Source organism: Arachis ipaensis, chromosome B10 (assembly GCF_000816755.2).
Source record: "Arachis ipaensis cultivar K30076 chromosome B10, Araip1.1, whole genome shotgun sequence".
Taxonomy (NCBI): Eukaryota; Viridiplantae; Streptophyta; class Magnoliopsida; order Fabales; family Fabaceae; genus Arachis; species Arachis ipaensis.
Genome location: NC_029794.2, coordinates 123,492,253 through 123,503,979, shown reverse-complemented (window position 1 = coordinate 123,503,979; position 11,727 = coordinate 123,492,253). Strand labels below are relative to the sequence as shown.

Here is an 11,727-nt window from a genome sequence, read left to right as displayed (position 1 = left end):
AACAAAACAACTAAAAATACTAATTATATTATAATTTCATGTCATTGGGATTTAACGAAGCATCGAAGGGTGAGGATTTCTTTCCCCACCTCCATCCCAATTTATTCGTAGGGACAGGTCTTCATTCTCGTAAAAACTTCGCAGATCTTTGTTTTCGTCCCAGTAGTGGGTAATTTTTGCCGATACCTGTTTTATAAAACCTTTTTTGAAATCCCAAAACATAACCCTTGCGTAGTAGCTTACAAAATCCCACAATTATACACGGGATAATGTAAGAATACAGATAATCAAAATCAAACTTGAAGATTTAGTATTATATATGCCTGCACAATTCATAAAGGTACACTAGATACAGACATTAACACCAATGAATCACATGGTCTTTTATTAGAGTCATCAACATGTTGGCACATTATGTAGATTGATAAGTGTATGTGAATTCGTGGATTCTGCTGTAAACACAACTGGAGGATCTATATACTTTATCAACATTTTTGCTGGGCTTTCTGAACAGAATTCCTCAGTAAGGATATTACTTCAGCTGGTTCAGGGGCTCCAAAAACCGAACTTCCTGCGACAATGCAGTTTGCCCCGGCAGACGCAGCCATCTCTATGGTCGAAGGCCCTAAACCACCATCGACCTGCAATTGAAATTGAGCATGTTTTGATCATTGTAAAACAAAGTATCACTAGTGTTCATGAATATCACTTCTCCATGAACTCAAGAAGTGAGCACTTAACGAAAAATGTAGAAAGGAAAGTTTCAGTGACAAACTTATACAAGATATGGAAACATGCAGAAGCAACAACTAATAAACATAATTTCACTGGCACGGCCAGAGTCATTCGATGAAGTGTGAGAACATAACTGAGTGTAAAATGTGAAAATCAATCAAAGCGAAAGAGTCTCGAAGAATATGCATGCAACATGTGATGTTAAAGGAAAGAAAATATGATTAGATAATACCTCTATATCAAGTGATGGATACTTCTTCCTCAGTATCCGTACCTGGTTACAAATTTAGAAGGGAAAACAAATTAAGCAAAATACCTAATCAAAAACTGATTCCCACCATTAGAAGAAAATAACACCACATGATAATATACGAAAATTAAACGTAACCATACCTTATCCATCATCTCTGGCATAAATTTTTGTCCGCCAAATCCAGGCTCTACAGTCATCACAAGAACCATTTCAACAGGGGCTTCAGCTTCAACCTGAGAAAGGAATAAAGATAAAAAGGGGCACAAAAAGAAGGAAAAGTAACACATACTTAAGAATAAATTATCTATTAGAACACACTTTAAGGATAAATCTTCTAAGTGAGTGGATATATTGCATGTTCCCTAAATTTATAAACACTGATTTGGGACAATCTCAAAAAGATAATGATGATAATAAAATCCATACAGTTATGACAAGATGAGAACCAAGGGGGATCATACCAGAGGATAAACATCTCCAATAGGTGTCCCAGGCTTTAATGCTACACCAGGCCTCATGCCCAGTGACTTAATTCTTTGAATAAGTTCTTGCCAGTTATCTGTTTGTAGGAAACATGAATAAGAAAGTGAAAAGTAAATAAATAATAGATAAATGTGTGAATAAGAAAATAGCATACCATGAAGAATAACCAAAAGAAGGAAGCGTAAGGACCAACCTTTAGATGCTTCTACATGAAATGTAAAACCAGAAGCACCAGCTTTCCCCAGAGGCTCAACATAATCAATAGGATTTGTAACCATCAGGTGACAGTCCAAATAAGCCCTGCAAGGGTTAATGAATCATGATTTAAATGCACACTTTATAATGTTATGAGAAAAATACAATTTTCGGCTTTAAAAAAGATTTAGACCAGTATGGAAGGAAGATAGTTACGTTGTGTGCTTTCTCAAACTTTCAATAACTGGAGCACCAATGGTCAAATTCGGGACAAAGTGCCTGCATGAAATCGAAAAAGAAGGGGAAATGGAAAAAGGCACCATGAGCTGACTCTAATTCATCCAAAACAACAAAGTCAATTTGACAAATAAAATTTCTCCTATTATTACAAAATTAATCATGAAAAGAACTAGCACCCAAAAAAGTTATAAGATTTTATGCTTCAAATCATAGCAGCTACTATTAAATATTAATATTCAAAGCATCTAACTCTATGCCTGTTTAATGAAATGAACAAACTACATGTCACTTATACAATTAGAGGGAATTCAGAATAGAGAATGCAGCACTGAAAGCCCTAGCAGAACCTAGAATGAGTTCTTGACATTGCTTGGATCCTGTTATTGCTGTTATTTAACTTGAACGAAGATCTACTTCCTAGTTCCTATGTAGTGAAAAGAAAGCCTTAATGATGATAATCCAGTCAATAAACAACCTGAACAGATACAGCATGACCAGCCTTAATGACGATAATCCAGTCAATAAACAACCTGAACAGATACAGCATGACCTTCCACAACTGAACAATAATTCTTATCCCTACTGCTAAAATATCACTATTAAGAAAAAATACTTATTTGAATGAACTGGGATGAATACCTCAAAGACCAAAGCTACGCAAAAAAAAGATGTACCTTTTGAAAGAGTACCAGAAAAAAAAGAGAACCAAGAATATGATCCGAACTTGTTACGTCTAACGAATCATCCCATGTACATATATTGCAGNAAAAGATCAAAACCTTCTTATTTTCCACAGATGTAGAGACACTCAACAATACCAATCAACTATAACAAACTAACAAAGAAGTCAATAACTACCCTGCCCGCCGCGGGGTGGGATTTGGAAAGCACAGAAATAAAATGAATTGAGAAAAAAACCCCAGTGGCCAGTAGTCAACTCGGCGTAGGCCAGCGTAGCAACAACCTCAGGGTTCATTGGTTCAGGACAAAGATAGCAGCATAAGAAAAACAAAGACACCTTACCCGTCCTGCAAACGAATAAAAATGAGAAATATGAGAAATCATGATCAACTTATGAAACAAAAGATGCACAATCTCATCAATTCTTGACTAATTATACTAACAAATACACATGTCGTATTCATCCACCATAAGAACATTAATATGATATGTTTATTGAATTGCTAGAAAATCCTAAAGTTATGGCATATAAAATACATCAAACTGAGGCTAATAACAATAACAAGTTCTTTTAAGAGCAGCCAATCATAGCGTGGATCTTGCGCATTGTTTCAGAAGCAATCGAATTTTTAAGCTAAGGTTAAAAATGACACGCAGCAAGTTACTGACTAAAAGTTGAATTGAGTCAGAAAGAGTATGAAACAATACCATGATGTCCATGTGGAGCCAATCGGCGCCGGAATTGAGCATCCGTTGAGTCTCAGAGGCCAAATTGGCGAAGTCAGAGGACAGCATCGAAGGAGCGATTTTTGCTTTCACTTCCATCTCTTTACTCCTTTTTTCTTTTTCAAAATTTGTTTGGTTTCGTCTCTGAGGATTTATCTGTAAGGCTATGGTGTATGGACGGAGGGTGCCGACGGCGGTTGATAAAGGAGATAGAGGACGCTGAAGGGTGGCGCGTGGTTGTACTTGCGGCTGCTGTGCTGTTGCTGTTGGGGTTAGTATTTGTGTTTGGCGTTGGGGGTAGTTGAAGTTTATAGCTTTTCATTTCATTTTTTAGTTTAATTTTCTCATGTCCTAAAATACAATCACGTTTATTATTTTAAATAATTATTCACGAGATTAATGTTAAAAGACAATTTTTTTTTGTAATGTCATATATTTAAATTTTTTTGGTAATTAAAATTAAACAAATTGGTTCAAATATAAGAGTAAACTACCATTTGTACCCATGGAAGTTGAAAACGCTGACAAATCTACCCACAAGAGACGGAAACTACCAAATGTATCCATCAATCATGATTTCTGTGTGCGAAACTAACCAATCCGTATTCCGGCGTTGACTCCGTCAGTAACACTCCCTACGTGGCATTTCACGGCGTGACATGGCTTAGGAGGCTGCACACGTGGATTGCTGACATGTCTGACCGTTATAGTATACCCTAAATTCCCAAATTTCCCAAATTCAAACATTCTTTCATCCGTTATAATATACCCTAAATTCCCAAATTTCCCAAATTCAAACATTCTTTCATCCAAAGCACGAACCCTAGATTCTCAGTAATCTTCGAAATAATACCAATGTCGAGGCGAAGACTCTTCACTCCACCTTCGAATGGCAGCGGTAGTGTCTCTGGAAGATCAATTTCAAAACGGGCGCAGGACAGGAAGTTCAATGGCAGATGTTTCTGTGGGTTGGGGGTGACGCTGTTACAGTCTGGGACGGCGATGAATCCTGGGAGGTAGTTCGTCCGTTGTCCCAATTGGAAGGTAACCCGTTGTACACCCTATTCTGTGGGAGTTGAATGTGCATCTGATTTTAGTTTTTTGCCATGGATAGAACTCGGACTGCAACTTCTTTGCATGGCTAGACGAAATCGAAGGGCAGTGGGAGGGTGAGGGTTTGAGGAGAGCACTGTCGGAAAGAAGGGTGCAGGAAAATGTTGATGAGGCTGAGGCTCAAGTGAAGATGCTCACCAGAGTAGGGAGCGTCGAAGCTGAGTTTAGCAAAATTAGGTTCTGGCTGATGATGATATCAATGGCAGTTGTTTGTAATGCTGTCTGCACTGTGTATCTGATTATTAGGAGGGTTTGATCCTTATTAGTTCTTAGTGTAAGATCATGACAAATCTACCCACGATCGATTCAAAAAATGTCATTTGTACACAATGGTTTTTCAATTAAAGTCAGATGTAGCCTTATAAGTTATGTAAGATGCAAAAATTAGCTGGTACTAAATGCAATTGTTGTTTGCTTTCTGGTCCAAAATAACATCAAAGACATGCATAATATCCTGATAAGTATGTAGTAACTGGCTTACACAAATGTGCAAGATACTGCTAATAGTTATCAAAACGTAAAGAAAATAAGGCATAGTGTGTGACATGTCCAACAATTGTGCGATAAACTTCCAATAGGATTACACAAAAAACATAACTTATAAAACTATTGCTTCACGGAATTGGAGTGGAGTTGCTGCTTCCGCTCGACCCCTCCTTCAAGTGTGCAGTTGTTGACCCCCTTTTGGCTGGTGGACGGAAGGCTGGCTGCGGCCACCTCCTTGAGGTTGATACTCGAACTGTGGGAGTTGGCATGAACTCCATGAACCTTGATGTAATTCCCTGGGAGGCAGCTTGCATAGTTTGAGGTGTCACGGTGGGTGGCACATCAGAGGCTGGGGGTGGTGGACTAGTAGTAGTTGGTCTTGTTGGGCTGACAATAGGTGGAGGAGGTCGTGGTTGCTGGGTAGTTGGTGGCGGTCTCCTCACATTCTTCCTCTTCTTTGGTGGCCTTTTTGCAATGGGTGGCCTAACTGGGGTAGTCTCCTGTTCAGATAGAAACGTATGAGTGACATAATGACATATAAATTGTAACTTGTATAATGGGATAGCAAAATAAATCAATAGACTTACAGGCGGGGGCTGAGTTGCTGCTGCTTCAGCTGCTTCAACAGCTTCAAGAGTTTCCTCCCAGAACATTTCCTCCAGTCTTGCCGCCTCCTCTTCGTCATCCTCAGCGGCTGGCTGTTGACTTGAAGTTTGTCCCCCAGCACTCCCAGCCATTGCCTCTTTTTTCTTGGGGCAGCTGCGACTGTTATGTCCAGTCTGCAGTAACATATGGCATGAGGCAAAACATGGAGCATGTATTCATAAGTAATGTAACATATGAAGTAAAATTTACCTTTAGGCAGTACTTGCAGGTGATGGGGCCATACTTTCTGGGGGCCCTATGTGGATCTGGGGTGGGTGTCTTTGGGGCGTCATTCTTTTTGTCTCTCTTCGACTTTGGCCTCCCAATCTGCTTCTTGTATACTGGTGGCAGTACAGGGGGTAGATCAACATGCTCCCAGTATTCTTGACTTGGGACAGGTTGGATGACGAACTGGTAGGTGCTGTTATATGCCCCCATGGAAAGCCAGTTGTGTGCATGCTCCTCTGGTCGCCTATTCTGGTATGCAAGGGCAGCACATGCATGCCTGCATGGCAAGCCAGTCAGTTGCCAGAATCTGCAACTGCAAGTCCTCTTTCCTATGTCCACCATAACCTTATGTGGCAAGCACTGAACCTCATACACATTTCCAGGATCATCACCAGTGGGGAACGGCCGCCACTTATTGCTCTCCCTTTTTTCTTTTTCCAGCCTACTCTGCTGCACCGGAGCAATGACTCCGTTATATCCCACCAATGCCTTCTTATTTCTAGCAATTATGCTCATCATGTAAACCCTTATTTCTTCCAGCATAGTTATAATAGGCTTCCCTCTCATCTTCTTGATTCTAGAATTGAAGGATTCACAATTGTTGTTTGTATAATTGTCCGACTTTGGGTATTCGCTAAATCCAGACCTACTCCATTGACTTGGAGGGATCCTGTTCAGATACTCCCAAGCATGTGGATTAACCCGTCTGATCCGATCCAAAACAGCTTTGAATTCTTGGGTGGTTGTGGCCTTGGCACACCTCCACATTGCCAGCTTCAACTCTGTATCACCCCACTGTTTTCTGAAGTTCTGCCATATGTGCATAGCACAGTATCTATGATGAGCTCCTGGGTTTACTTCACGCATAGCAGGGATGAGGCCCTAGTGGGGAGAAGTAAAGCAACAAAAATGTTATCCCCCAATGAAATTCCATTCATGGTATGACAGTAGTAGCATTTTGAGAGATAATGTAAACTAGTAATTATAAAGACATACAGGAACAATAAGAATTGATAGCATTACCTTCTGCATATCTGACATAAAGTTGATTCCGTTGATTGCTGCGTCTCCTAAGTCTTCTTGGAGAAGTTCAAGAAACCACTTCCAACTATCCTTGCATTCGCACTCCACCACAGCATAGGCTATAGGGTATATATGGTTATTGGCATCGTGACCGATCACAGTCAACAATTGCCCAGGGTAGTATCCCTTGAGAAAGGTACCATCTAACCCGATAAAGGGCCTACAGCCATTGGTAAAGCCCTTCTTACAACCTTGCAAGCATATGTAAATCTGTTTGAATTTATACCCAGTCCCTTCGACATAATCAGTGCTAATCCTCACGGTTGAGCCAGGGTTGGTCCTTATTATCTCATTAGCATAATCCCGAAGAAGTGCATACTGAGCTATCTCCGATCCTTCTATTAGTTCTTTCGCCTTCACCATTGCACGGTATATCTTCCTCTCATTCACAATCACATCAAACTCCTTCTTGAAAAAGTCCTGTACCTGCCTTTGACTCATGTCTGGATGGTCACGGATCTTGTCCTCAAGCTCTTCTACAACCCATTTACCATCCGCAGATTTGTTCTTACTAACTCTGCTGCAGGTATGTTTGTTGACAAAGTTCTTCACCTGGAAGCTTAATGGAAATGACCGTTTTGCACAATATATCTGCCATGGGCAATCCTCCTCATAACATATGGCTTTGCACCTAGTTGAATCAACTCTAGGAAAGAATATGCTGCGCCCTAGGTTGATGTTGAACTTCCTAACTGCCTTTTTGAACTGCTCTAGATTCTCAAATTCCATCCCAACCTCCAGCCTTACGTCCCGCACTAGAGCATCGGGATTAGCTTGAGGAAATGCTGCTTGCTGACTGTCTTCATCATCACTTGCAACAGAATCCAGCTCTTCAGACTCGTAACAATGCATCCCTGCACTTGGCTCAGCCATATCTTCACCCTCCACAGGTATAAAGATTGAGGGATGCTTGTTTGGATCCTGGTTAGGTATGAAGGTCTGTCCTGATGGAGGAGGCCTGACTGTTGATCGTCTCTTCCGCTTCTTTGGACTACTGATGATTGGATTTTTGACGGTTTAGAATTTCACAAATGAAATCTCGTTGCAAGTATAGTTTCTAAACCAATCACTAATCCTTTCATACAAAAAGTTGTTTGTCACTAAAACAAACCCCTAAAATTTATAAACCGAAGTATTCAAACCTCGGGTCGTTCTCCCTAGGAATTGTAATGGAGTGTCTTGTTATCGGTTGTGAGTTATATTTGGGGTTTTGATATGAAGCATGAAAGATAAATGGTAAGAAAGTAAACTAATGGCTAAAAAGGTCTTGGCAAGGGTTGGTGGTCAAAGATCTCTATCCTAATCACTAACCACAATATGAGAATTGGCAAGGATAACCCAACTGGAACCGCATCATTTGGACCTCTGTAGCTCAAGTTATGGTCGATTAAGTGCGAAGAGGTCGGCTTAACAGCTTTCCGGTTCTTCCATTTCTTCATGAGTTCTCCAACTTTTCATGCTTTCTTTCTTCATTCCCTTGATCCAATATTTGCCTCCTAAACCTTAAATTACTTAACAAACACATCAAGGCATCTAATAGAATCAAGGTGAATTAAATTTAGCTATTTTGAGTCCTAAAAAGCATGTTTTCACATTCAAGCACAATTAAAGGAGAATATACAAAACCATGCTATTTCTTGAATAAATATGGGTAAAAGGTGATAAAATCCCCAAAAATCAATACAAAACAAACCGTCAAATTGGGGTTTGTCAACTACCACCACCCACATCTGGGTTTGTAGACGGTTCAGGCTGTGAACTGCTAGGTTGAGAACCTTCGCAAGGCGTTTCATTCTCAGGTTGAAAGCTCTGCTCCTGAGACTCTGGTTCGTTGCAAGGTTGTGGAATATATTGTGTGAAAACCTCATTAGAATCCGCAGGCCCTCTATCAACTGTGGGTGCCACTGACTCCGCAGAAACTGGATTTGGGTGCCCTATTTCTTCACTTCCAACTGACACATGTGGTTGTTGAGTCTCTGGAGGAGTCTTGTCCAATGGCTCATGTGGAGGCAAATTGGGTTCGGTGGGTGCATCTGGGGACTGAATGATCCTTGGTGGCTCTTCAAAGGTTACCTTTGGTGAGTGTGTGGGGAGAGTTGGTTCCTCACTGCCAACTTTTGGTTGTTGTGTGTTTGTTGTGGTAGGATGAACATCTTTGTCCACCGCATCATCCTTTGTTTGGGTATCCGGTCCAGGTCTTCCTCTGGTTTGATCCTTACTCTTCACCACTCTCTTGTGCTTCTTCTTTGGGGTTGGGGGTCTCCTAACACATACTTTGGTTCTGTGCTTGGCTTGGGTTTTCGTAACATTTAAATTCTGACGCTCCGATTCAGGTTCATTGGTTTCTTCTGCAAACTCAGGGAGATTAACTGGATGCTCAGTGAACACCTCAATTCTCCTCCCATTCGCAATCGCTGCTTCGTACATAGCCACGACATCCATGTCACGTCTAAGCAACCTCAACCCACCATCCAACTCCATCCCAGGTTGAAGCCAGTAAAGCTCGCACACATCAGTGTACCCTATATCCTTTACTAAGTCATTCACGAAGAACCTATTTAGGGTATCCACATTCACTCGTTCAATCTCTGTTTTCTCACCCCCAACGTAAGCCAGTCTGCCATCATCACCCTTTTCAAATTTTCCTCTGTGACTAATGACTAACGTAATGTGGATAGTTGCCATCTGCAAACAGACAAACCCTAATTAACAACCAATTCATAGCAACTACAAGCACACCCTAATGAAAACCCAGTTTGCACAACCATGCATCGAAAACAAGAAAACCATGACATAGAGATGAACGGTTACTACTTACCTATGGATGACACCACGCAACTCCACCCGCTGAAACGATCCCCACCAGCAAGCACCCTCTCCTCAATACGGAGATTATCGTCGGCCTGTGAGGTTTTCTATGAGTGGTGAAGATGAACAGTTTCTTCCTAGGTCTCTACCCTTTGTTTTCAGGAACGCGCGAAGATGGAAAACCTTTGCTAACTGTTCATTTCTATTAACCCTTTCTTTTTCAAAAAAAAAATTCAAAACTCAAATCTTTTTTTAACTAAATGTAATTATAATATCCACGTGTGCAGCCCCCTAAGCCATGTCACGCCGTGAAATGCCACGTAGGGAATGTTACTGACGGAGTCAATGCCGGAATACGGATTGGTTAGTTTCGCACACGGAAATCATGATTGATGGATACATTTGGTAGTTTCCGTCTCTTGTGGTTAGATTTGTCAGCGTTTTCAACTTCCATGGGTACAAATGGTAGTTTACTCCAAATATAATAAAAACTAGTTTCATTATTAATATTACCGCATGTAAACATGCTATTTTTTTATATGTTGCCGTTTTTTTTTTGCGATTTTTTTTATTCTTCTTTTTATTTGTGTTTTTTCTTCTTTTTCACATATTTTTTTGTCGTCATTCTTTTAGACTACGTTTAGTTTTGAAAACACGATAAGATAAAATAATACAAAGAACAAAAATACAAAAATTAATATTCTTATATTTTGTTTGGTAATAAACTATAACAAATTATAAAAGTTTAATTTATTTTTATTTTTTTCATTCAAAAAATTTAAAAAAATATATTAATAAAAATATACAATTATAAAAATTAATAAATATAATGAAAAAAAATAAGTTGTATCTCTTGTTAGTGTCTCTGTGTCATTCCTGTTAGGATGGATACAAAATACGTCTCTCTAGACAATATTTTTGTCCATGTCTCATCTGTCAAACACGATTTTATATATCTATGTCCGGTCTTAGTGTCTCGTGCCGGTAAACAAATACAGCCTTATTACTTTGCTATTGTTATATATTTTTTTCTCCTCTTTTTGGTTATTTTTGCAGCATTATGTATATTTTTTTTTATTGTTTGATTTTTTTCTCTTTTTATTGTTTAATTTTTTCTCTTTTTCTTATTTTTATTCTTGTTACGAGGGTAAAATAAAAGAATTATGAGAAGTTGAAACAAAAAAAAAAAGAAGAGGAGTTTTGAATTATGCAGAATTTATTAGAAAATAACATCAAAATTTTTTTACCGTAATATAGAAATTTTAAGTTACACTTATTGGATTGGATTCTTGCCTAAAAAAAATAGCACTGAAATTTTATAGTTTTAACATCGAAATTTTATTACAAAACATAGAAATATTTTCTTTATTGCTGCATTTATTTTGCTTCTTATTCCTCTTTCTTTCTTTCTTTCTTTCTTTCTTTCTTTTCTTTTGTTCTTACATCTTTTTTCAGGAGTATTGTTTCTCATATTAAACTTGAATGAACATGTATTACAATCTTATTTAGTTGAATGAATGTAGATTCACATTTATTAGATTGAATTCTTGTTAGAAACAAAAATAACACCGAAATTTGTTTAAAGTGACATCGAAATTTCGGTGTCAAAACTAAGATATCTATATATTATTGTTAAGAAATTTCAGTGTTATTTTTTAGATAAATTTTATATAATTTAAAACTTTCTCTTCCTCTTCCTTATCTTCTGTTGTTGCTTCTTCTTTTTCATTTTTTCTTCTTTATTTTATTTTTGTATTTTATTTTTTCATAATTTTTTTTTTGTTTTATTCTCTAATGATAATGATAATGATGATGACGGGGGAGAAAGAAAAGGAAGAAGAAGAAGAAATTCAAACAAAAAAGAATAAGGAGAAAGAAAAGGAGGTGGCAGTGGCAGCGGCGGTGATGGTGTCAACAACAGCGATGACGAAAGAGAAATACGAGAAAAAAAAGAAGGAGAAAAAGAAAAACCAGCAACGTACGAAAGAATAAAAAAAAGAAGTGTGCATAAATTTAAAAAATGGTTATATAATTTGGTTGGACTTGGTTGG

At 38.6% G+C, this 11,727-nt stretch overlaps 2 protein-coding genes across 2 annotated transcripts; both read right to left on the bottom strand.

The window, feature by feature from the left end:
• LOC107623423 (ribulose-phosphate 3-epimerase, cytoplasmic isoform) lies at positions 285-3,668 on the bottom strand. The gene is made up of 8 exons (XM_016325672.2): positions 3,296-3,668; positions 2,930-2,934; positions 1,883-1,945; positions 1,665-1,771; positions 1,450-1,547; positions 1,129-1,221; positions 968-1,009; positions 285-641 (listed from the first exon to the last, which is right to left on the bottom strand). The coding sequence occupies exons 1-8, from the start codon at positions 3,410-3,412 to the stop codon at positions 486-488; spliced, it is 681 nt and encodes a 226-aa protein (XP_016181158.1). The 5' UTR covers positions 3,413-3,668; the 3' UTR covers positions 285-485.
• Positions 5,041-7,741, bottom strand: LOC110268482. Its single transcript, XM_021114677.1, has 4 exons — positions 6,782-7,741; positions 5,768-6,667; positions 5,500-5,691; positions 5,041-5,412 (listed from the first exon to the last, which is right to left on the bottom strand). Exons 1-4 carry the CDS (start codon positions 7,739-7,741, stop codon positions 5,041-5,043), a joined length of 2,424 nt encoding a protein of 807 aa, XP_020970336.1.